The 26,489-nt window shown below is 47.9% G+C and overlaps 1 protein-coding gene and 1 non-coding gene across 3 annotated transcripts; one reads left to right on the forward strand and one right to left on the reverse strand.

Annotated features, from left to right (window-relative positions):
• Positions 1 to 2,710: 2,710 nt before the first annotated feature.
• On the reverse strand, positions 2,711 to 2,783 carry TRNAV-AAC (transfer RNA valine (anticodon AAC)). Its single transcript has one exon. It is a non-coding gene; the product is annotated as a tRNA-Val (tRNA).
• Positions 2,784 to 3,325: 542 nt separating this feature from the next.
• Positions 3,326 to 26,278, forward strand: LOC149345698 (mitochondrial thiamine pyrophosphate carrier-like). Of its 2 annotated transcripts, none has more exons than XM_089586199.1 (6): positions 3,326 to 3,605; positions 4,005 to 4,160; positions 11,798 to 11,977; positions 15,030 to 15,213; positions 18,383 to 18,474; positions 23,790 to 26,278. In XM_089586199.1, the coding sequence occupies exons 1-6, from the start codon at positions 3,480 to 3,482 to the stop codon at positions 24,021 to 24,023; spliced, it is 972 nt and encodes a 323-aa protein (XP_089442325.1). In that variant the 5' UTR covers positions 3,326 to 3,479; the 3' UTR covers positions 24,024 to 26,278. The 2 variants fall into 2 exon arrangements, with proteins under 2 accessions (XP_089442325.1, XP_089442326.1); XM_089586200.1 differs by having other exon boundaries at positions 4,011 to 4,160.
• The last annotated feature ends 211 nt before the right edge of the window (positions 26,279 to 26,489 follow it).

The raw sequence follows: 26,489 nt of genomic DNA on the forward strand, positions 1-26,489 counted from the left end.
TACGCGCACAAATACGTACGCTTCACTCCTGGCGCGTTCAGCAGATGCCAGAAAATATTAATCGCTGCCTCGGAAACGTTTGCCCTTCCTAGATTTGCAGTTTAGGTTCAGTGAAGTAGTTGCCAACTATATGTGTGTTTAAAAGCCAAGCTAGCTGCAACTCGCCCGCTGCCACAACTTCATGAAGAAACCGAGTAAGGTTGCGGTGTTTTTTGCAAAAACTCGGTTGGCATTCATTTCTCTCATAAATTTGCATCCGAAATCAACGTCGAACGCTTTCATATTAATTGCTTAGCTAGGATTAAACGAGATGCCGCATATGAAGAGCTTCGATGCTTGCTTGCTTTGCTTTATTGTGATTTGCTCTGCTTGCTTGCTTGCTTGCTTGCTTGCTTGCTTGCTTGCTTGCTTGGACACGTCGAACCGAGTATAAAATCACTAACCGAGCCTTGCTGAGCACGTCTCAGGCGGTCTGGCCGCCCCTAAGCTGACGAGAGCGACACATGCTTAAGCCTCTATAAGGTTTCTTTAGGGGCTAAGTGAGCATGTGTCTACTTTTAAAAGAGGCGCTTCTTCGGAATGGTGACACGCCTCTTATGCGCGAGGAAATCGATGGAACTGTGTCATGGTTCAGCCGCGCCTTTTCGACAGAAATCTCCAGATCTCACACTAGGACAAGCTCTGCCTGTAGCCGCTCTTACGAAAGTGTTTCGAGCAGAGTACGCTTGCTTTAGTCGGCTTGAATTCTTCGTCACAGCAGCGAGCGGTTGTGCTGCGAGCTTGTGGTATTGCGGAAAACAGTTGTTAGCGGACACTCAGTGGATGGTTAAAACTGGTTTATTGAGGTCGCTTTAGAATATTTACAGGGATGCCAGTCAACGCTTTCAATGGAGATCGCGCCGTGCGAACTGAGCTGCACTCGCCGCGTCCGCTCTGTCGACTCTCGTTTTGTCTCTGCCTGGCGCCCGTCTCCCTGTGTCCCTCGGTCCGTTTCTTCCCTCCGCGGTCGTGTGAAGTTCCCCTATTCCCTTCGGAGTGTGGCAGGCGTCGCGGGGTCCCCTCTTTTCTGTGAAGAGCCCGTGGCTCTGACATGCTGATGTCTTTTTGCAGGCGCGGTGTGTTTTCGTCGGGTCTGCTTTCCTCGGGCCATAAATCTGTAGAAAGTGCGCCTGTCCGAAGGCCGAAGCAGTTAGCAGTTCTCGGAACTTGCTTGGGCCGGGCGAGAAACGTTGCCGTCGGCAGCATGCTGACACAGTGGAAGATGACACAGTCGCGGCCGTAGTTGTTCGTGGACACGAACGCAGAGTAGTACCTGTTGAATCCGATTCTCAAGATCGGCTGACACGTTTTGTACGTCGCAACGCACGCAGTACGAGGAACAACGCATGCAGCACGAGAAACAACGCGCGCTGAAAGCGCGCTCGGGTGCGCCGAAGCATCCCCGGCTCCTCAACATGACGTCACGCTGGCCGACATGGACGAGGTTTCCCTCTCCGCTGTTCCCCTCTCCTGCGCTCGCGCGGGGCGCGGCAAATTTGAACATCGCGTTTTTAATTGGTGATTGCGCCACTGTTTTAGCCAAAATCGAAAAAATAATTTCACAGACGTGATCAGCAATGACACTACTTCAAAACCCTAGAAGGTTAGCTGATTCGAAAACCGCCTCAGTATCCCTTTAACGGGTGAAATCTGCATAGCATCACACGCTGCCACGGCGAACAAGCATATGCGAGGCTATTGCGAAACACAAGATAGCTACAGAAATGCTACAAACCAGAAGTGATGCAGTACAAACATGGTGAGCTTATGAGTATGCATCCACAGCACGAAGATTTTTCACGAATTGATATACTCCAAATATAACGCCCCTATTTGGAGCCAGTGGTATATCTTGCACGTTATGAAATATTATTTCATTTAGTTATGAATCTGCGATGACAGAAACAAGAAATGGAAATGAGCGGGCCATGTTTTACTCTGACACCTCTGTCGCGAACACTGTGCAAACGTAATGAGGCGCGTTTCAAGTAAAGGTCCTGAAATCAGCTGAATGGGATATCCATCGGATAACGTGTCAGGACATCTCTACAGAAAGAATGCATTTTAAGTTAGTGTCTGTATAAGATAACTAGTCAGGACATCTAAAAGAAAGACTTGCCACTGATATCCCTCGCAAGTACTCAGAGTTAGGATTGTAAATCAGAAGGGTAGATACTGGGGCATATGGTTTAAGAATCAGGGAAAAACGTAGTGCAAAAAAAGACAAGGGCTGAGAGAAAGACAAGCAGCGTTAACTTCCAACAATTATTTATTGAACACAGGAAGGGTCCATGGTTTTATACCACCATATCACAGTTGCACCATCAGTGTCTTTCTCGGTGCTTGCCTTTTTTGTGTGCTACGTTTATTTTCCTGAATGCTAGAATATTTGGTTATGAGTCGGATATTCAAAGGACACTTGGAATCACCTGCGTTGGTATGGCAGACGCTCTGCTCGTCTGAAGCGGAGATGTCTGCGACAGCGATAACAGCTTCCCAGCACGTCCAGCTACCGGTGAAACGCCTCTTGCAGCGCTGAGTAGCAACCCGGGGCCAGAACTGTAACCGGATGCATGATGACCTCTTCCATACCGAATGGGTATAACTTCAGAGCTGTATCAGTGTTCGATTCCTCTGTCAAAACGCCCACAGAACAAAAAAAAAAAAAATCTGTGCCCGCCAGGGATCGAACCTGGGACCTTCCGCGTGTTAGGCGGATGTGATAACCACTACACCACGGGCACAGGTGTTCCGGAGGGTTGTCTGACATGTATCTAATCTGTGCGTCATTTAGTCACAGTATTATTGTTAAGGCGTTATTGTAATTATTATAACGGCACCATATGCGATGACTCCAAAGTATACAAGCAAGCATACCAGTTTGGTTGTTTTGTGCACCGCAAAATCAATACTCTCCGCGTTCGTGTCAGACGACGCCAACGTTGGACAACACAGAAGCAGCTCCGCATGATCATGACTCTGCATGACGAGCTTTGAGAGTTTTGTTGCTTCGTTCCCAACGTTTTTATCTGTCTGAAAACGTGCATGATGTCAGAGGCACCCTTAGCTCGTGACACCATAGAGCGTGACACCGATCCCCTAGCGAAGCTGGGCCGTAGTTACAGCAGAAAAAACGTGCATACATTTCTAATCCTAAGCACTTTTTTTTTTTTTTTCAGGCGCTTTATTACAATTCTGGCGCACTTGGGAAAGGTACGAGAACTGTACGAGGCAGATTTTGTGCGATCAAAAAGGAGAGCAGGCTGGCGTCGCCGCCAGGGGTCGGTCGCCATGGCAACGCCGCAAGTTGCCAAGCATGGCGGACAGCGTGTGCGCGACGGCTGCGTGCTTTAACGGCGCGTCCCCGGCGGGCTGACCTTCCTCGGGATCCTTTTGGGGCGTCGCTGGAGGAGCAAAGAGCGCATCGATGCCCGCTTTAGATGATCGGACACGCGGGCGCCAGGGACGACCTCGCGAGCGTCGACCACATGGTCGCCGGCGCGATCAGCGGATTCGTCACTCGCTTCCTCTGCCAGCCCTTCGACGTCGTCAAGATTCGCTTTCAGGTGAGCAACCGACTGCCTTTTCCAGTGGCGCCGCGATCTGCCCGTTCGCTCGTGTGTCCGGCAATGGGCCCGCTACTCGGCATGGTTTGTTGAAGAAGCGTTCGTCAATTAAAGTAGCGCGTCCTGCCACAACGTGGTTAAGATGCGCTACAGCTGAGGCTCAGTTTCGTGTGTTAAAGCTGCCCCCCTCCCCCCTTAAAAAGCTGCTAAAAGAAACTCCTTACAGGGCTTCTTTTCGAACATCGGAGGACGCCGCAGGTTATTATATGCGTTAAGTGCTGGAGTAACTGCCTGCCGCGTGGTGTGCGTGCAGTGTGGGCTGATTGCTATCGGCCGAAAACGCGTTGCGTCAGGAGTGCGAGCCGCGGTTTTCGACGAGTGACTATCGAACGACTGCAGCTGCAGCTGGACCCGATCAAGGCGACCCACCCGACGGCCAAGTACACGGGTGTGTGGCGCGGCACCCTCTGCATCCTGCGCGAGGAAGGAGTCACGGCCTTCTGGAAAGGCCATGTGCCCGCCCAGCTGCTCTCCGTCGTCTACGGAGGAGTTCAGGTGAGGCCCAGCCTAAATATCCGTGTCTTTTTGTGCGCAGCACCCCCTTTTATTCACCATGATTGACCAACTAGCCTAACAATGTAAGTACGCTCTCAAAGCATAGAGCTTAAAGGGCCAACCTATAATGCTGCCCCACATGTCAACCTAATACTACCTGCCCCACATGCGTCGCAGGGTGACAGCTGACCTCGGACCTCCCGGCTCATTCTTTCTAGGTTTCTGAATGCGTAGCGTGAAACTAGAAACCGCGTTGTGCGGGTCGCGCTGCGGTTGCTAAGGGCAAATTTGGCTTTGCCTAAAGCAAAATCGCAACCATCCGGAATCCGATAGGTTTCGGCCGGAGCGGGTTTGACCCGGTCGTCGTCTGCTGGCGTCCCCGGGCGCAGCAGACGACGACTCATTTTTCTCGGGCTTCGTATGCCAAGTGCGCCGGGGGGTAGCCGTACGCACGCCTTGTGACGCACTGACCGGCCAAGGTCGTGCCTCCCTCGCGTTCTTCCTGCTGCTCGAGGAGGTGTACGGGCTGCGTTGCGAAACCCGCGCGTAAACAAACGACGAAGGGAAGGACGTCCGAGCTGCAGCTTTCCAGGACGTCCGCGCACGTTGTGACGCGACGTGCGTTCTTCTCTTCTAGTCTGCCCCCCTCCTTAAAAAGAAGAAAGAAAAGATGTGTGAAAAGAATCGATGGTTCGCCGCTCTATCACACGCTGAAAGCCAGTGCTGTAAAAAATGCTTCTAAGGACTTTGGAAGCTCGCATTTGCATCCATTTCCCATATTTTGGACGGACGACGTGTGCTTCTATGGATTGAGTGCTGCTGAAAGTTACATTTGGCACCTGCTGTGGCCAGGGTAAATTAGAGTTGTCATTGCATACTGTGGAATATATCTTCCAGAATCAGATCGATAAAACTGGGTGGAAATGAAAACAAGTAAAATGTTATTCCCACGCTGTAAATGCGAAAAAAAAAAGGCATGATCACGGGTCTGAAAGTGAAGGATGAAATACAGCTTGGAGAATAATTCAGGTCTTTCCTGGTACTATTGCAATGCCAATGTCTGTGTGTTAATTTTGGACACACTAGGACGACATATTGTGCTGACAAAATGCAGAACACTCGACTCAGTGTTACATAACAGGAAGTTATAGAAGCCCACGTGGTCGAAATTTCCAGAGCCCTTCACTATGGTGTCCCTCATAGCCTGAGATGCTTTGGACGTTAAACCCCAATAAACCAATCACTGTGCGGTCCTCACTTGCAATCCACCTTATCACTTCCTTCTGGGGAGTGCACGAAAGTTTGTCTGCTTCCCAGAAAACTGGCTGAAAACAAACACAGATGTGATGGAGGCGTGACCCAGCTCCACAAGCGCCTGCAAAGTGGCTGTCTGGCAGCTGTCACTGACGTGATCTGCACATGCGCAGTAGAAGCTGGCAGATTGCTTTCATCCAGCAGAGCTCTAGGCATAGAGGCACGCATGCACAGAGCGACCGTCTGAAGTGTGTGGATTGCAAGCCTCTCTCAGGTGTCTGCCTCATGTGTCTGGCAGCTGGGATGCAGATATTCTTGGCTTTCCACTCTTAGGGGTAACCTGTCGTTCATGACATGACAGTACCTGTCAGCATGCACTCTTTTCCGTTGCTATTTTCCAAGCTGTTTCAGTGTTTGCATTCGCAGTGTCTACTTGTCCCAGATAGATGCTTACTTGTTCTAATGCCTCGCTGCGTATTGTGAGCTACTGTTTCCTTCCCTGGTTCTTAAAGGGAAATTGAAGTTTGCTTGTATCGGCAGAATACCAGCTCCTGATTACAAAAACGCCACTCATACTGACTGTTAACCAAGCTCTTGTAACGTAGAAAAGAGCAAGAACCAAAATACAGGTATCGCCGCCACAGGCCAAACTCGCAAGCACAAGCGTGATGACGTCATAGGACAAAACAGTGTTGCTAGAACCAATGTTGCTAGAACCAATGGTTCTAGCAACACTAGGACAAAGAAGCCACGAATCACTCAGGAGCAGCCAGTGCATGCGCAAATCTCCTTGACATCGCCAGATGGCGCCACGTACCCGGCAGTTACGCGCGCGCCTGCAGCATCGGGACCAATCAGCGCCTGCTCACCGGCGGTAGGCGGGCTCCCGGTATTCCGCTAACGGTAACAAGGTACACGGTATGCTAAAGGTGTCTATTTGCGAGAACTTCGTTGACGACTTCGAGAGCGGGATCCATCGTAACGCTGGCAAAACACCGGTGCAAACGTAAAGGAAGCGACGGTAGCGACAGCCGATAGATGCCTTCAACGTGCGGCCGGCGGTAGCTTTCTTTTCGGCTGCTGCTAGGCCGCACCGCTGGCTGCCAGAAATCACGGAGTCTGCGTTACGTCATGTGCATGTCATGTTACACGTCACTTAGTCCTGTGTCGTCATAGGAGAATCCCAAGTTTGAATCAGAGCGGCGGGAAAAACTTTTTCTACTTCGAATCCAAATTTCTTAGAAACAAATGGATCTTTCGCTGCCGGCCAAGTGGCAACAAAGCCATGAAATGCCGAACTATCGGATTTTGCTTTCAAAAAATTATTAATAGAGCTCTCCTCACTGTCCCTTTAAACACTGTTGGTTTACTGGTTTATGGGGGTTTAACATCCCAAAGCTACTCGGGCTATGAGGGACACTATAAACTTTAACGTGCACTGACATCGCACAGTACACGGGCCTGTAGAATTTAGCCTCCATCGAAATTCGGCCGCCACGGCCAGGATCGAGCCCGCGTCTTTCGGGTCAGCAGCCGAGCACTATAACCACTGAGCCACTGCGACGGGGTGGTTCTTAAACATGACTTTAATTTTCTTCATATTGGTTTTCAGTTCCGCTGTTTAGCTCTGCATGTTTAGGTCATCAGCCATGTGTTGCATTTCCTTTCTCAAGTCGCTTAAGAGGGGACACCTTTGAAACCTGAAAAAATAGCCAAGAAGCTTGTTTTTTTTTTGTTTAATTCATGTATCTACTTGTATGCCTTGTTTTTTATGCTCTCCCAAAGTTTGGTAGCTAACGTCGACCCAGGAGTACTCTGAAAAAATTGTGTCGTGAAACGCAGTGGCTCTGCATAGCGGGGAAATGCTCAAGCAATAGGTATTTTTCTCTGTTATTGCTTTCTGAATAGGCACTCACCTTGTGAAGCAGATTTCTTCACTACTTTTTTGTCTGTTTTCATGCCGTTTGTTTTGTTGCACTCCTAGAACCACAGTACCTGTCGAGATGTTCTGCGTGTTTCATTTGTGCATTTCAGATTTCGTGTGCGAAATTTTCTTCTCTCTTTATATATATGTCAACAGACATTCCTTCACAAAAATTCAAGACCAGAATTTGTGCTTTGCGGAAAAAAATATTCCAAGAACGTTTTGACCTGTAGCTCGCCAATGGAAGCACAACGAATATTGAACCATCCTTCTGTCACATTTTTTTCTCATCAGTTGTTTGTTATCTGAGTAGTAGAAAAGAAGATAATGAGTTGTTTTTAAGAAACAGTGATGCGCGTTCGCTGTTGAAAGTGCCTATGAATGCTTTCTTCAAGATGCGGTCTCAGAGTGGCAAGAAACCGAGCGCGAAGTGAATGGCCACGTTACAAAGTTTGTTTTTCGTGCTTTCTAGTTATGGGAGACCTTCTATCGAGGGTGCACCAGACCACTGAAGGAAAACTAAAGAAGGAAAGCATATTTCGAACCGAAACAGGAAAATCAACACGTGGCTTTCCGACGCTGTTTTCGAGCCACTTGGAGTCTCGCTAAGCCAGATCTTGTTCTGGCTGTGTGTGACGCTGGTTATTTGTTTATCTTTTCAACCAACCAGGCATCCAAGGAAAGCATTTCACAAGCACTGTCAAAAGTGCTGGACAGCTCTGAAGCTGAGAGAAAAAAAAAAAAAGAAGACTTGAAGCAGTTGCCACAGGGCAGCATCGTCTTGGTAGAGGAGGTTTGGTTTGGTTTATGGGGGTCTAACGTCCCAAAGCGACTCAGGCTATGAGAGACGCCGTAGTGGAGGGCTCCGGAAATTTCGACCACCTGGGCTTCTTCAACTTGGTGCACTGACATCGCACAGTACACGGGCCTCGAATTTCTCCTCCAAAGAAATTCAACCGCCGCGGCCGGGATCGAACCCGCGTCTTTCGGGACAGCAGCCAAGCACCATAGCCATAGGTAGAGGAGGGCACAGCCTACTCATAGCAGGGCTTTTTGATTATTATTTTTGGCCATAAAATTAAGTAAGCATGTATTAAAATATCTGAAGCTATTTTTCTTTTTGCACTTGAGAAAACAAAACCTTTAGGAACTATCATTTACAAACTACTCTACGAAAAGCTGTTTTCAGGGTGGTAGCTAAGCTGGCATTTTAAATGTAACAACAAGAGGTATACTTTTTAAATGTCTAAATTTTTTTTGACACAACAAAAAAATTATCAAGTGGCTGACATGTAACTACAACAGAAAAAATAAACATTTTTTTATAGAAATGACAAAAAACATACAACTGCCCTTATTCTGCTCTATAAAGCACCTAGATTCCTAAAAGTATCTAATCACATGCAGTTTTTATAGTACAAGCATTATTTTCAAAATGATAGTTTTGCTAAGCTGACAGGCCTAATTGCTTTATAATGCAGCTATAAGTTTTTTCTGTTCCTGCTATGGTAATGAAATTTAGAATGTAGTCTAGTGACCACCCCTCAGATTTTTAACAACATTGGCATAGCAGTTAAAAAGTTCATTCTTCAGCCTAGCATCCTCCCTTAATAAATTATACCTTGTAAGCCACCAACATTAAAGTCTAAATCAAGAAGAAATGGGCTCAATCAATCAAGAAAGAAACAGAGTGGATATCCCAAGAGAAGGCAAGCGCAGCAGGGGGCGGCAGAAAGTTAGGTGGACGGATGAGATTAAGAAGTCTGCGGGGATACGGTGGCCGCAACTGGCAATGAAGGACAGGGCTAAATGGAGAGACATGGGCGAGGCCTTTGCCCTGCCGTGGGCGTGGTCAGGCTGATGATGATGAAGCAGCAATTGCTAATTGGTTTGCAATTCTTTTAGGCTTGTACATCATCCTTTTATAGACCTAATGATCCTTAGCATGTCACCTCAGATGTAGCGGACTTTGTGTGTTAGCCTCTGATATAACGGACTTTCGCGTGTTACGTAGGGTATAACGAACTTTCGTGTCTGGACCTCAGGTGCAACGAACTTCCGTGTGTTGACCTCGGATGTAACAAACCTATGTATCTCGGATCTAATGAATTTCAGTGTGTCATCCTGGGATATAATGAACGCATTCAGACAATCCACCAAGGATTGCATAAGAGTTTTTTTTGCTTAAAGGGACAGTCTACTGAGCTTTATAGGCTGTATTAGAGTGCAGCCCATTTCTGTGTTGAGGGGCATGCCTCAGCGGTGGCCTCGGCATAGCCGAGCGAACGAGCTCACCGGAGGATAAAAGAGAGGGAACATAGAGCGCAGAGGAATACAAAAGATGGCGATAGTGAACAGGGCACAAGGGGGAAAGCAGTAGCGTGAAGGCGGCAACCCGCAGAAAAAAGAAGAAAAGTAGGAAAAGGTTCTAGCGCGCTCGAAGGCTCGGACTCCCACTAGCGCATCTCATCTCGCAGCCGTGGTTCTCCCCTCCCTGCAACCTTGGCGAAGCGGTGCACGCAGACCTACGGTTCGAGATGGTTTGATCCCTCTCGAGAAATCAGGGGAAGGAAGATGCAGCTTGATGTGAGCTGCAGCGCCTAATCTCTTTCTCGGCAGTGCCGCCTGCTTCCAGAAATTTCATGCTTGGTTTTTCAACACTGCTGTGTGGATCGTACACACACATTGACGGCCTGATCATTGTGCTACTGTCTTTGACATGTGGCACTTGTCTCTCCTCTTTTCCCACCAATCTGTTTGAATGGACTCCTTATGGAAATCATAAGGTTGAAGGGTGACTGTGCCAGTTATTGCCCGTGGCATTTTGCCGCGCCATTTTAACTAGCATGCACTGAATCGTCCTTCTCCCATTTGCGACCGGTTTTGCGTTAAATGGTGTAGCTTAAGATCAAATAGTGTGTAATATGGTGTGTTACACCAGAAGCTACGCACACGATTGCTAATCAATTCCTCGAATTTAAGGAATCTGGAGGAGAAGAGGGGAGACGGCGAATGAGGCACTGAATTATGCTACAGATCCCACTAAATTCCCAAGCAATTGCAATAGCCCCCTGTCAGGCAGCAAATTTAATGTTGTGTCTGACTAAGGACATCTTGACAGTGGAAGCACTCAAAGGGACAAGGACGACAGAAAAGGAGAGACTTACTGTCGTCCTTTTCTGTCGTCCTTCTCCTTTCACTGTCAAAATGGAAAACCAACTCACCCACTCAATCCATTGACTAATGACATTAGCCAGAGTTGACATCCTTGCTTGTGTCGCTGTCACGTGACTAAAGCTGTAACGTTATTTGCTGATGTTTCCGGTGGGGATTCCTCGAGGAGAGTCTGAGCTAAAGCTCAGGGGCGGCAGATCGCTGTTCATGCTGCCGCAACCAAAACCCATGTCCACCTCCGTTCGACACTGCATGCTCCATCTCTGGTCGCCTATGGTTGAAATACTGCAGCAGCTGCACTCAATAACCACATTACCAAGAAGCATAATCGTCGGCGTTTTTTTTTTTTTTTGCGGCACTCGAAAGCTCCTTGCTCAAATGAACGAATGTCCGTCAATGGTGCTGAAAAGTCCATCAGAGCAACTTAAAACCATATTTTACCATAAGGTAGTCTTGCTTTCTCGTTGTAGTTGGTGGCTGCAAACCCTGAATTCAGGGACACGATGACTGCCGTGCCACTTAGGCTGCGCATGGTAGTAGTAATTAGTGTGACATTAAATGAGATGCATAGGTTTTATTAAAACTGCAGTTGAGAGCACTGAGCTGGTCTTAGAAGCACCAGTGATATTTGTCACAGATACCACTTTTGCTGGCAACAGCCCTGTTGTGAGCTTCGTGGTGGCCAGAGATTCTGAGCACCCTTCACTGCATCTCAGGTCTGACTGCCACCTTGGTCAGTTGTTCTGCAGGCACTGAAGACTGAGGCGCACAGTTTAATTGACGTAATTCTTAAGTCAGTAAGCACCTGCACATTTATGCATTGCTCGGGTCATGCCTTGCATCAGTCTTGTTTGTATTTGAGCTGTTTGCAGCAGCTGTGCTACTGTGCGGGCTAGAGCACAGCAAAACAAGGCACCACAGGACGAAGGTCTATCATGGAGACTGCGTTGTTGGTCGCCTAATATCCTCGTCGTGGTCTCTTTGTCTACTTGCGCCCAGCTGTGTTGTGCTGTTAGGCAGTCACTGCTGCAAGGTGCCATGTCAGCGATGTTGATGAGAAATAATGTGTGCTGCACATCAACTAGAGCTTTTTGGAAATGTCCCGGGACCATAGTGAGTACATGAGCAAAGCTGTCCTGGGTTGATGAGTGCCAAAGGTTGACCCGTAGCGAGTGCTCAGATGATCTGAAACTCAGAGGAGCTTCAGAGCTCCGACTGATCTTGCCACCACGTGCTACTTGGTGCTGCTTTGGGTTTGCGGTCTGAGCTTGGTGACCGTGTGCAGTTCTCGTCGTGGGAGTACCTGACGCGGCAGTTTGAGACTGGCCTGGGGCCTGAGCGCTGGCAGCAGTGGCAGAACAGTGTCCACTTCACCTGTGGCTTTGCATCGGGCTGCCTGAGCACGGCTGTGGCCCACCCTTTTGACGTCATCCGCACCCGCCTGGTGGCACAGATGGAACCCAAGGTTGGTGGTTGTCAGAGGGGGTGTCACAGGAATCAGTTCAGAGAGAAAGATACGCAAGATACGTAGCATGAGCACGCAGCGGCGAGTGCCAGCAGTGCGCAGTGAAGTCACGTGGCTCTGCGCCGGCGGCAGCAGCGGCGAGCGCGCGTGGTGAAACGACGGCGAACGCGTGCGGCGAGGCACGCAAGCTGTGAGCAGTGATGTCACTCGCGCATGTGCAATATGGTCGATGGAGGGGCCATGCGAAACGGCGAGACTGTGGCCAGTGTAGCTCACGCTACAAAACAGGATTGTGTGTAGGTAGTAGCAGGGGACGATGGGTTGTCAGATGGACAGCTGGTGTAGGACAGGGTTAATGGGGCTTGGTCCTTTGCCGTGTGGTGGGTGGAGTTGTGATGATGATGGTAATGAGATGCAGTTGCTGGAAGCGATTGGCCATTGTCTCTGCTGCCACTGTGTGCAGGTTGGGTGAGGTAACAACCACCAGTTATGTGGCATGAAGATAGGGGAGGCAAAGTCTACCACACCTACTTTTATCCTTTGCTGTTTCTACTTGTTCACTGTGTGTGTAACATTGTGAGAATCCGTAGACCCCTAACTTGATTTGCCGCAGGGTACTGTGCAAAGAATTTGGTAAACTCTCCTTGCCAAGCACGTTTGGTGCTTAAGACAGTAGTACAGGGTTTCTCAAGGGCAAGCATCACTTTGAAGTTACGAGGCCAACCAGCGTGTGATTGTAGCATGTGAAAATGCTGTCATCCCTTTTGCACTCTCTGGGCGTAAATGAAAAGCTTGTGCCACTGTCTGGAACTGCCCTTGGGAGATTTGTACAACGAGTGCATGTTCATGGACCATCATAGTCTAGAAAAAAAACTAAAAGTGCTTTAGTTTATCTGAAATGTGGAATACCTGAAGTAAAGCTGGAGGGCATCTGAGGGCACCCGAGCGCAGCCATACGGCTGCGCTCAGGTGGAAGGTTATTCTTTGAGCAGCCTAATGCACTAGTGGCACTGCACTGACATAGGTTTGCAGCCTTTTAGCATAACCTACCGGTTTTAGCTAACCTAACCTCGCACCGTCCACCAAGCAGTCCCGTGGCGGCTTGCCGCTCTGCCATTGGCGGAGTGATACGTAGTGATCGGCGAAAGCAAGGAGTCCACATGTATCTTTATTTCCGTGGGCCTAATTTGCAGCTATGTTGTCTCTGACTGGACCTATTTATTCACGGAAACCTAAAAAACAATAAAAGTGAAAGCAAAGCCATCACGCGACTGCCTGAGAGGCTCTCCACTCCCCCCCGCCCCTCCCTACCTTCAGCGGTGAGTTCAAAAGGAGGCGGGAGCCAGGATGTTTAATCTGATTTAAATTAGGGAAATCGGCCGCACGTGACAATAATTAAAAGTTTTTAAGAATGCTCGAAACTCTTGTAGATCGAGTTTCCGTGGTGAAAACAGTAGTTCAGATTCCTCTTTAGTGCAGCTTTAATTGAACTGCGACCTGCTGCGGTGGGCAGTCTGCTCACTGTGCTGTGTTCTGATGACACCGCAAGGTCACGTGACCTAGGTGGCCCACCTGCCTCGTAGGTTGCCCACTGGGGACCTGCTGCCGGAGACATGCCTGTGACTTTTTCAAACACCGACACCAAATTTTCTGGTGAACGGGGCCTTAACGCTGTCGCATTAAAACTGGCAGAGTCGGCGTAACCTCCCCAAGTGTTGCCTCGGATCAGCCGACGTGGCTGAAATAACGATCATCAGTTTGATGCCAGGGATAGCGTGACTTGCTGTGATACACTGGGTAATCTAGTGCAAGTGGAAGAGGGAAGCTGCACCACACGAGTCTGTGGGCAGTCAAATTATCCTTGACTGAAAGCAGACGAAAGGAACCCAGTGTTGACCCGCCATGATTGCTCAGTGGTTTTAGTGTTTGGCTGATTCAGCCCAAGCTCACCGAATCATGTCATAGAGGTGAAATGCAGAAACACCTGTGTTATGTCTTCATCATCATCACGTCAATGTACGGTGTTAGTGAGCATTAGGGAACGCCGGGTGGCTGAAATAACCCTCCTGTGCAGCATCCCTCAAAACCGATGTGCAGCTTGCCATAGCGCACTGTAGCATAGCCAGTGCCGTTAGACATGATTTCTCACCTAATTTGGCCACCTGAGTCTGTTTAAGTGTGGCACACTTGAAGTGAATTTTTGTCATGATGCTGGTCAACGACATCCTAGTTATTTCCATGGGCAGGGCATGTAACGCGAAGTGAAGATAACCGCTGGTCCTCATTAAGGGTAACAGAGTGGATATTCCAAGAGAAGGCAAGCGTAGCAGGGAGTGGCGGGGAGTGTTAAGAAGTTACCTAAAGAATACACACCGCTCACGTCGTGAAAAATGCAGCTTACACTTAAACAAATGACATATTTTGTTTCAGCAAAACACAGTAATTAGGAAATACCGTACGGGAATATTGAATGAAGTTTACAATGGTTGCGGGGGTAGGGTGGCCGCAGCTGGCACAAGATGAGGTTAATGGAGGGATATGGGAGAGGCCCTTGCCCTGCAGTGGGCATAGTCAGAATGATGATGATGATGATGCCTATTGTGACCTACCACAGAGCACAGAATGTTGAGAGGGGATCAGGACACGACTGTTGTGCCCAGCCTGTGAGTAGCAGTGGTGTTGAGTGCATAGTCCTGCTCTTCCTCAGTGAGTGTGTTGTACTTCTTGGTACAGTGCTGCTTTGGTGCAGTGTTGTTGCAGAGAACAAACACGGGTTAATGAAATCCTATTCATAAATCAAGAGGGAGAAGTGGGCTTGGGCAGGGCATGTAAGGCGAGGGCAAGACGACCGCTGGTCCTCAAGGGTAACGGAGTGGGTTACAAGAGAAGGCAAGCTTAAGAGGGGGCGGCAGAAAGTCAGGTGGGCGGATGAGATTAAGAAGTGTACGGGAATACACGGTGCCTGCAACTGGCGAAGGACAGGGTCAATTGGAGAGACGTGGGAGAGGCCTTCGCCCTGCTAGTCAGGCTGATGATGATGGTGGTGTTGCAGACGTACCGGTCGGTGGGCCAGGCGGTGAGCTGCATGTGGCGGCAGGAAGGCCCACGGGCCTTCTACCGAGGCCTGCTGCCCACCCTGCTGCAGATCGGGCCCCTGTCGGGATTCCAGTTTGCCTTCTACCACTTCTTCGTGCACCTCTGGGAGCTGCTGCTGCACCCAGAGAGCCACGTCACGGGTACTACTACTCTGCCACCCACAGTGGTGGTGGTTGTATGGGGGCCTTCTTCAGGGTTATGTCTAGAGAGGTTGGCAGTTTTGGTTTTGAACTGGAAAAAAAAGAAAGAACACTGAAAAAATATGCCAAAGTTTATCTTTCAAATTTTGTTCAAAATAATAATAATAATGATGATGATGTTTATTTTCACCACCGGATACAAGTGAGCGAAAAGAGGTGGCTGAAGTAAAAGCCGCTGTCTCCGCAGCCTGACAAAGCCTCAGCCACCTTTGCATCAGCAGCAGTGACATGGCGAAAGCAAATACATGCCTCGCACCGTAGGATAGCTCGTCTTAACCTTTTTCATAAATTTTTCCATTCTTTGCCTCTTGATAACCCTTACATAAAAAGAGCCCACCGCATCGTCTGGTTCAGCCACAGTAATGCAGTGTATCCCCTACAAGCCCATACTGTGACATTTCAGCAGTCATTTTTTCAGCGTACTGCACGAGACTGGAATGAGCTGCCCACCGAAGTTGCCATTATCATCAACCCACTAGAATTCAAGCGCAGTATCGCCAACCTTTCATCTTAACATTTTTTACCATTGTTTGCCAGATACCGCCCACTCCCTCATGTAATGTCTCAACCGAGACCTTTGAGGAAATAAATAAATAAGTAAAAGGAATTTTCTGTTGAACAAGCGCTATCTAAAAAGATAAATTTATAAACATAAGGCGAGCAAGAAAGATTGCATTGCAAAACAAAAACTGAAGGGAGTATAACCGTGGTATATACTATTGCCTTCAATGGTATATCCTTCAAGGGAACAACAGTACATAGTAGCTGTATCTTACCCGTGCTCACCTGTTGAGCACTAACATGGAAGCTAACGAAAAGGGTTCTGCCTAAGTTAAGGACAATGCAGCGAGCTATGGAAAGAAAAATGATAGATTTTACTTTGAGACAGGAAGAGGGCAGAGTGGGTCAGGAAACAAATGCATTAAGAAGTACTTTGGCTTGGACTAGTTGGTTTGTAGCTAAGGTTGATTTTGAAGCTGGGCTTAGGTTCATAGCTAAGGTTGATTCTTGCCTTGGACAAGCACACTTTTGTGTTGCGGGGATGAATTCACGTTCCTTTTTTATTTTTTTATTTTTTGTGCGCTCACGTAATCTTGGGACTCAGTCCAACAATTTTGATTGTGAAGTGGTGTGATCTATTGTGCTGAATTATTTTCCTGGCACTCAGCAGTTGCACCAATAGCCTGTATGATGATTGTTGTTTTTGTTTTTTTTTGTAACAGGTTTCTGTGATTCGGCTTGAATGCTTCATAAAATGCAAGGGTTTGGGCGAATAAACCTCAGTTGAAAGTAGGTGCCTGTCCCGTAGTGTTTTGTGCCTTCCTTGTCTCCTTTGCGCCACCTTCAGAGTGAACCTTAACAAATGTTAGTGACATCCTGGTCGAAGTCAAGAGGAAGAAGTGGGCTTGGGCAGGGCATGCAATGCGCAGGCAAGACAACCGCTGGTCCTTATTAAGGGTAACGGAGTGGGTTCCAAGAGAAGGCAAGCGTAGCAGGGGGGGGGGCGGCAGAAAGTGAGGTGGGCGGAGGAGATTAAGAAGTTTGCGGGGATAGGGTGGCCGCAACTGGCAACGAAGGACAGGGTTAATTGGAGAGAGACATGGGAGAAGCTTTTGCCCTGGTTGTTGGCAGGCTGCTGATGGTGATGATGCAGGTATAGATCAGTAGCCATGGCTAGCTAGCCAGTGAGTGTGTGTTAAGTCCAGTCACTGCAGATGTTTTTTGCGCTGTCTTCCCACCAAGTATGAACAACCAACTAGCCCAGCACCATGTTTTATTGAAGCACATTAAGAGGCTTCGCCTTCACATCAAGCGTCATCATCTGCTGCTTGGCTTGGTCTCCTCACACAGATTGGCACCACTTGCTTAGGGCTAGGCTGAGGAGATTCATCCACTTGTAAGGACAATGTAAGGACAATGCCTAAAACAGTAACAAGCCACCGTCAACGCAAAACTGTGCACATGCATCATGCACACAGTGGGAATGCCTTCTTAACAAGGTAACGACCCGAGGCAGGTGAGAGCAGTCCGCGAGTAGATGGCACTGTGCCAGCAGATGGGGCCTCCCGGTCTGTACCAGTGTGTGACTGGGACCACGCGTAACATCTATTCGGTAGCTTGCTAGCTATGGCTTACTCATCAAGGATGCTGACCTTATTAAATAGATTTGAAAAATTAATTTGGCATGTTTTTATTGGCTCTTTTTTTTTCAGTCTAAAATGAAAAATCCAACCTGTACATATCGCATGCATCAGCTAGATCTCAATATAAAAGACACAAAAATATGGCTAGAAATAAATTTCAGAAGTTTTAAAAAAAAAAAAGAATACAGTAGAAGGCCACTGTTCCGTTGTTGCCAAAGCCACAGAAAGAATAAAGTTTAGTAGCCAGGAAGCGCGCTTGAAAAAAAAAAAATATGGATCACTGTTAGCTGTTTTAGTGGACTAGCACTTGTAGCGGCTATTCCGTGCATTTCCCCATTGTGTGTTTGTCTGTTTGTCAGCCTGTCTTGTGGCAAGCTGCTTGTCTGCCCATATTACCGGGTGTTTCAGCGAACACTTTCAAAAATTCCTGAAAATATTGGGCTCACTATAGCAAAAAATTAGGTGTAGGATCACACACACACTGCCCCGTTTGACACAATATGCTGGAAAACCCCTCTAGTTATCCAGGTAATTAACAAGAACCCACTAATTAGCTTTTTAATTATTGTGAAAGGTGAAATGCAAGAATGGCTGTGTGCTGTGTGATCTCGGCACACAGTAATGGACCCCAGTTGCTTTGAACTAATCGTGGCCCCGAAAGTTGAAATGCAAGAATGGCTGTGTGCTGTGCGATCTCGGCACGCAGTAATGGACCCGAGTTGCTTTGAACTAATCGTGGCCCCGTGTGCTGCTTGGAGACATAACTCTCTCTGTTCCTCCTATAAGCCTTAAATAATAAACCACTAACTCACAACTAAAGCATTGATTGTGAGTTGGCGGTTGTCCTGTGTCATTCTTTCTTCTGGTTTGTCGTTTTTTTGTGCTCTTTTAGCTGTGTATAACTCTCCCTCCCCAGAGTTGTGCCTTTGAGTTCCTCCTCCCCTTTTTCTCCTCCGGGGCTGCAGGGATCAGCCAGAGCGTCGCCTGTGGTGCCCTCTCGGGCTTTGTGTCCAAGACGCTCGTCTACCCTCTGGATCTCATCAAGAAGAGGCTGCAGGTGGGTACTATTGCATCACCCTCACACTGCATTGGTAGTGCAGCACCAACACGTGCATGGCTGACCGTCTTCGTTCCTCTGGCCTTCCGTTTCGTCGATCCTTCCTCACACCATCCCACACATTATTCTTAGAACTGCAACGTACTCTCTACTCTGGCACTGCCTGCAGCAAGGTCAGTTGCAGGAGGCACCTTTGGCGGCACGCTCGTTCAACATTCTCACTGGATACCTTCGCATCTTAAGGGGGGGAGCTTGGTCTTGAAAAGAAAATTTTATTGATCTGGTCATAGTTACGAAATTATCAGGGCACACGCATTTGTGTGCGCTGACCCTAGATATGTAACTTAATTTCGTGTAAAACAATTCCTTGAGCACTTGTGCAATTTTTATGCTAGTATATTGCAAAGAGTATTGATGAAAATTTGCGCTGCAGGAAACTCGCTGAAAATGTGTGCCATTGAATTCTCTTGACACCAAGGAATGCAATAAGGATCAAATTATCATCCTGGCTATCATAGAACCTGAGTTACAGGGTACTGAAGCTGCCACTTCAGAAACAGGAATGCACACTTTTCTTCTCATTTCTGAAGCGACAACTTCAAAACCCTATAACTCAAGTTCTGTGACAGCCAGGAAGACAATTCTACCCTTATTGCATTCCTTGGTGCCAAGAGAACCCAATGGCATACATTCCAGCAAGTTTCCCACTAGAAATTTTTTTCAAAGCTCTTCACAAAATACATGCAAAAAAATTACATAAGTGCTCAAGGAATTCTTTTACATGAAATTAAATGACATGTTTAGAATTGGCACACAAAAATACACATTCCCTGAAGATTTCTTAACTGTGACTTCATTAATAAATTTTTTTTTTTTTCAAGACCGGGCTCCCCCCTTAAGCACCAGCAGCAGTTAGGTCACACTTCTGCGGACAAGCAAGCTGCCCGGTGATTGGTGGGGATTGGAAGACGTGCATGCGGCCATCTACAAACAGTTTTTACCTTCAGCTCCATCTGCTTCTTGGAGGCAGAGTTCTTGGCTTGGAAGCGAATGTGCTTGGGAGCAGATGTGCTTATTCTGCCACTACGAAGTTCTCTGATCCTAATACAGCTTACTAGAACTTAGGCTGCTTAAAGGGGCCCAGAAACACAATCTTAGTTAACTGTTTTGCCTGTTGATTGCATACAGTGAGTTATAATGGTGCTATTAGCGTCGGTAATACCGCGTACATTCCGTTTTTCAATATTTTAATGTCCTCCCAAAAACAACTTCATGGCTCTGATGGTGTCCCCACACAGTGGTGGGTTTTTAGCAGCGGATATGACATCGCCTGGCGCGAGCTTGATGACCGGACAAACAGTAAATATACTGCAAATTGTGTGAATAAATAGAGACACATTTTGTCACCTGCCTGCATTTTATATTAGATCAACAAAAACAACTTGCTTGTCTTAGATAAAAGCCCTGCAAAGCAAGTAAAATAAAAATACACCACCAGGGGCGCTCTGGCATGGAAACAACGCTGCCAGTCTCAGCAAGAACGAGTTACAGAGAGCAGGCAACCATGGAGTGCAAACTTCCGCGACGTGCCCTGGCTGGCTGTTTTGATTGGTTGCGCCAGGTGCCGTCATAGGGTGAGCGAAATAGGAGTGGGAAGCCCCGCCAAAATCGAGTTGAGGGCAGCGTTTTGTTTGCTTGTATTTTGAAATTTCTTCATTGAATAACTCCCGTTCCTGTGCATCGATTCCTGTAATTCTTTTTGAGACAGCATCTGTGTGACATAAAGAGCCCACCTGAAGTATAGCCGGTATTCCGCCAGGCAGTGTTTCGCAGCCCCTTTAAAGCGACACTGAAGACAACTTTGTCAGGTTTCTATTGGTAGTAACATCCATTAGCTAGGGCTTTTTGACTGGGTTAAAATTTGTCTGGCCACAAAAAATGCTTCAGTGCTGAGAGATTTTAAAGTTCAAGTATTTTACCCCGCCACTGTAATTCGAACTTGTGACGTAGTGGATGACGTCAAGTGTTGTGGGTTTGCTTTGTTTACTTTTCCGTGTTTAGTTTTTGTTTTCGTCTTCCTTGTGCGGTAAAGGTGTTTCAGCAGGCAACACCGAATAAGTTGTCCTAATATTTGGGCACCTGATCTTTCGTTTTCTGTGATTTTCAATGACAGATCTCCCTTACTGTCGCTGCTATGTATTTGTGGGAACAGCCAGTGGCGGCGATACGTGTCTTTTATCTTTCACCCTTTTCTAGCTTTTAAGAGTTCCATTTACTGTTTGAGTTGGCTCTATGCCATTAAAAAAAAAGTGCTGATCTTTTCACGCTGAGAGACGGCAAAAGAGCTGAGTGGGTGACGGAACAAACGCAAGTTCATGACATCCTAGTCGAAATCAAGGGGAAGAAGTGGGCTTGGGCGGGGCATGTAATGCGAAGGCAAGATAACCGCTGGCCCTTATTAAGGGTAACGGAGTGGACTCCAAGAGAAGGCAAGCATAGCAGGGGGCAGCAGAAAGTTAGATGGGCGGATGAGATTAAGAAGTTTGAGGGGATAGGGTGGCCGCAGCTGGCGAAGGACAGGGCTAATTGGAGAGACATGGGAGAGGCCTTGGCCCTGCAGTGGGCGTAGTCTGGCTGATGATGATGATGATGTACAGGGCAAGGAAGGAGACCCCCCCCCCCCCTTCCCAAATTGCATCCCTCACAGGCCACAAAAAGAAGACTCAAAATGTAAGACGCATACCCTCTCCCACCCTGCCTCACGTTTTGCATTCCCCCACGGGAGGCATGACGGCATGTGCATGGCTCGAAGCGATAAATGCACAACGATACATTCCCAAAGCCAGCAGTCAGGGGCAAATAAAGACAATGGGTGATAAAATGACGCTCACTCCCGTGGCCTGGCTGACTAGCGGCAAACCAAATAGCAAACTGTTTGGTTGTTTCGGATTCATTCGCATGTGCAACTGTTTGTCTGGGCGAGCGACCGCCAATGCTAGCAAGCCAAGTAAACGGCATGTGAGTCATCCCCTCGCCACTTGCACGTTCCGAAGTCCATCATGGTCTTCCCAAGACTTCCTTGCGAGTGAAATATGAGAGTACAGTCGAGCCCCCTTACAGCAAACGTGACAGTCACTCGGATTGCGTTCGTTGTAGCCGAGATTTGTAGCAAGTGGATTTCCCTTATTAAAGCCAACAATACAAAGTCGCACAGTGCAAAGTCGTGCAGTGTGATTGTTACACTGATGACAGTGTAACAGCCGTCAAAAAAAAACGTTGCGCATCGTCCAGGGCTTTGCGTCATGCCTGTGGTGCACCAGAATGTAGCTCCCAACCAGTTCCATTCTCATGTGCTGCTGTCCATTCTCATGCGCACCACAGTGACACGAAGCTTCCTGCACTTCTCTCCGACACAAGGCACCGTATTCTGTGCATCCCGTATTATTTTTCGCCTTTTGGATGGCTGCATTCTTTTGCTCGAAAGAGGGGAAGGAGGTGTCGCGGAGGCTTGGTGGTGCTCGTGACTCTCCACCCCTGCAACCCAGGTGAAAATCCCAACTGGTGCAACTGGATTTTGGAACACATTTTCAATTCCAGCTGCATCAGCCGAGAGCCAGCTCAGTGTCACTGGGTATTTGTTCAGTAAACCAGTTGGACCTGTTAGGAGTTTCACCTGGGAAGCAACGGAAGTTTTCAACCCCCTAGCCGAATTTGCAGGGCATCCTCGTTCGCTGTAAGCGATTTGTGTGGCCTCACTTGTTCGTTGTGTCTGAGATGCAGTGCCATAATACATATTTTGACAGTACCATCACCCGTGTTCGTAATAAACGAGCGTTCGTTATAACTGCAGTCGTTATAAGTGGGCTCGACTGTAGAAGTTTCTTTTATAATCCGGGTAATAAACAAGGAGTGCGCAGATTACAGCAGGGTGCAAATTATGCAATTAAATACGGTGTAGTAAGATGGAAAGTTGGGAGCTATCATCCACAATCGGTTAAACCATTGCTTCATTCCGTCTCAGGGCACTCGAAGACTGTAAAGAATGGCACAGTTCGTTCAGCCCTTGTGAAGTCCTGCAGACATGACACAGCTCAAAGCTTCCGTGAGCAGGTAAAGAGAATAAAGGCATCAGGTTATCCGGACAGCACTTACCCGCTGGGTAAAACGGAATCTGTCATTGAATGCAATAGTTTTAACAGAAAAAAAAAATGCACTGAAACCTTGAGAAAATGGCCATTTTCCCCATGGTACGGAAAGAGTTAAGTGCTGTAGCTGGATGGTGAGAACAGTCCTTTCCAGCAAGTCTGTGCCTCCACCTTGGATCACTGATTTGGGGCCATTGCACAGGCATTGCCTAGGATGCTGTGGAACAGGACAAGGCTGCCTTCTAGCCCTTATTAATGCGTGAGCATTAGAGCGACTGCCATCACATGTGATGCCGTGATACGTGCTAACCTTAGCATGCCTCCTAGGATATGACGAACTTTAGTGTGTTAAGCTCAGACACAATGAACTTTTAAGGCGAAAGCCTTTAATGCGTCACACTGTTGTTAGCAGCCGTGTCCGCGTTTAGGTTACGTGCCTTATATGGGCATATGCCATTCATTACTTAATCGATGGCATTCGAATGATATCGGAATGTGATTTAAGGAATTCTATGATAATTAATGACTGAGTAATAATAGTTAAGCAATTAGCCTAATTAACCTTTCTAGTCGGACCAGATAAATAAATAAAACCGAGTAGGAAGTTGGTCGAGTTGGGGAATCAAACCAGGGTCTCCGGAGTGCGAGATGAGCACGCTAACCACTCCGCCATGCCAGCTCGATGGTTTGGAATGAACAAAGGCGCGTCTAGTGAAAACGGTGCCCTCGTTCACTCCCATCTTCTTCCCTCCCCTTTACAGCGAGGTTCAGGTGTCCACCGAGATATGTGAGACTGATACATTTCCTTTACAGCCGAATGGGCGATGGCGTTCTGTGGACTCCCTGGCACCGTTACAATACGCCGTCGCGTTCCACTCTTAGAGGCGGAGCTTAACACCTTAACCACACATCAGTGACACAAGTAGCTGCACCGTGCTTAAGGCTTTCGCCTCACCGCACTTTAGGTCAGCAAAGTTCTCCCCTGAATTTTTGGGTGTTAACCTAGGATATAACTATCTTTCATGTGTAACCACAAATATAATGAAGCGAAGTATGCCTTTTCGGGTGTGACAAACTTTCATGTGTAGTATACCTCAGATGTTACGAACTTTCATGTGTTAACCTCGGATATGACGCATTCAAATGATCCGCTCTCTCTCTCTCCCCCAGGTGCAGGGCTTCAGTGCGCAGGGGGTGCGGTTTGGCCGCTACACGGGGTTCGTCCACTGCGTCCGCTGCATCCTCACCCAGGAGGGGGTGCAGGGCTACTTCAAGGGCTACCTGCCCAGCGCCCTCAAGGCCATGGCCACCACCTCGTGCTACTTCGCCTCCTACGAGGCCGCCTGCGAGATGCTGCGCCTCCGGCACGCACTGCGCGCCTCCCAGGCTGAGAGCGGAGACTGATGTGTGCCACACCCTCGTCTGTATTCCATGGACCGAGACAGTTGTGGGGCAGAAGTAGTTAGCCTGTGCGTCCACAGGGAAGGGGCGGTTTTGTGTGGCAACCTTCCCCTTTGCCTGGGGCTGAGTCGCCCTTTAAGCTGTAGTGGTTGCCTGGCCAGCTAGTAGAGCAAACTATTACATTGATGCTGTTGTGATGGGAAGTGGCTTTTTGACTCGTGCCTGATGTCTTCAACCAGGTTAGTTTGTTTGGTGGCATGCCTTGCAATCTTAGAAGAGTGGAGCTTCCCACAGCACCACATCTGCACACGTTAGGCCTTGTTCGTGTGGGTGCCGCTGTGGCAAAGAGGAACGGTGCTTACTCCCTGTTCGTAGACCGGCTTCTTCCGCTTCCAAGCTCACTTGCAGCTAGACGTGACTTACCAGAAACAGTCGCAGGAAACACATTCTTAGCATATGATGCTGCTCAAGAGGCAATGCAGGAATGCCGTTTTCATATGCCACTTAAAAATAGCTTTACTGTAACAGGCTGTGCTCGTGCACTTGGTTGTGTACACAGTTGCGCCAAGTAGGTGATTGAGTGTGTGGAGTCACGTGCGGTCTCTTCAGGGCTCAGGCAGGCAGCGGACTCTTGTGTCCCGCAGTTTACGCAGTGTTCCACTACAAGTTGCATAGTGCACTCATCAGAAGTGGGTACATAGATTTCACAGACGGCTGTGACCCTCGAAGTGGTAAACTTATCTATGCACCGGTGAGCCTCTCCACTGCAGAGGATTTGTGAACTGCGAATAAGTGTTCACCTAGGTCTTGTCTTACAAGTCGGTTTAATATATAGTGAGTCTCATTTTTGTGTGTGAGACATTATGTGATGCATTTTTGGTAGCCTTTTATTAGTGGTCTTTGGAACATGTACTGTACATGCTATGCATGTGTACATAGAGCTTCTAGGTGAAGTAGTCCATGTCCTAGTAATGTGTCTGTAAAGTACGAGTAAAATATGTAAACAAACATCTGTTTTGTTTCATCACGGTGCTGTGGACACTTGGGATCAGCTATGCATTCAGCAGAGTTGGTTAGCGATTTCTGGTGGGCACTGTCATTGAGGCTCCTAATACTGTGCCCATCATGAGAATTGTCGTTGTATCGTGCTACTGCTAAATTCTACCACGAACGTGGCCCTGGGAACAGGTAGCTTGAAACTGCACCGGTGTCATTGTGCAAGGCATTCTTTCGTTTCTCTTCTAGTCCAACAATCCAAAGCAGCCTGTCGCAGGGTATGTAAAGTTTAAATGGTAGAAAAAATGGACTGCACTCTTGTGTCTTGCCCACTTTGTTATTTTGGTATTGCAAACCCGTTTAGGGGTGTGCTGCTTTCTGCTGGCAGTCGTGCTGTACTGATGCCTAACCCATGGGAAGTAAAAGCTAGCATGCTCTGGGCTAGCAACGACAAGGAGGAATAGCAGTGTTAGTAGATAGTGATGTAATATACGTGTTGGACAGACAGGTGGGTAAAAGTTTGTGAGGGTCCGCGGGTGCCATTTTTTTTCATTTCTGCCTGCTCCTAGTAAGAGGTGTCTTTATGCGAGGCAGGGAGCTGAAAGCTACGAGGTCCCCGATATCGTAGAAAATATGAATGATACAGATGTCATTGTTTTGTGTAGTGCCAGCCTGACAAACGTGAAGCTACAGGCGGAGTTGCCAACATCGTGCTGTTGCGTGCCTTTTGGGAAAGGAGGCAGAACATCTTTGCATGACAGGCCTGTGTTGCAATTCATGGCGTTCTGCTCTGCAGCCAGCCAATTGTGATCTCATTTCTAAGCACCGGGAACAAAGCAGTTCTCGCAGATTGGCCGACAGAACCCTAGTGCATGCATGGGAATAATGACTTCGTGGCACACATCAGAAAGCAGTGGGTACACACAGCATTGGCTCTGCGTTGACGCGACTTGACTAGGGGTCACGTAGCTGGTTGCTTTTGTGAGCGCCATCTTTTTTTTTTTTTTGCTCCACTGTTGCACTGGACTGTGTGTGCTGGAGCCGTGTGATAAATCTTGGCATTTCAAGCCATTTGCTCAGAGGTGTACACCGTGTGGTCTTCTAAACGGCACAGAATAAGGGAATGTAGGACTGGCGTAACTGAAAAAGTGTGATGTAGCATGTGGAAAATGTCATGGCAGTGGTCATTCCCATCTGAAGGGCTGTTGAGAGTGGGCCGTGAGAGAGCACAAGTACTGCAATAAAGGTGTAGAGGACTGGCACATCACTGCTTATGTCATCATAGTTGGCTTGGACAAATTGATGCAAGCTTGTCCAAGCATGGAGTGGAGTCCAGTGTATCGGGGGAAAGTTCCAGAGTGGATTTAAAATGAGAGTAATTACCATTATTATGCAAATATTGTTTTCAGGAAAAATTGATTCTCTGGCTTTTTCTGGCTATTCGACGTTTACCTGAGTGCAAAAGATGCATTT

This window comes from Amblyomma mixtum, chromosome 4 (genome assembly GCF_055824585.1).
Source record: "Amblyomma mixtum isolate Tamu chromosome 4, ASM5582458v1, whole genome shotgun sequence".
NCBI classification, from domain to species: domain Eukaryota; kingdom Metazoa; phylum Arthropoda; class Arachnida; order Ixodida; family Ixodidae; genus Amblyomma; species Amblyomma mixtum.

Coding starts and splice junctions, on each gene's coding strand:
- LOC149345698 (XM_089586199.1), top strand. CDS start 3,480: ATGATCGGACACGCGGGCGCCAGGGACGACCTCGCGAGCGTCGACCAC. Junction 15,214..18,382: donor CCCAGAGAGCCACGTCACGG/GTACTACTACTC, acceptor CCGGGGCTGCAG/GGATCAGCCAGAGCGTCGCC. Junction 18,475..23,789: donor TCATCAAGAAGAGGCTGCAG/GTGGGTACTATT, acceptor TCTCTCCCCCAG/GTGCAGGGCTTCAGTGCGCA.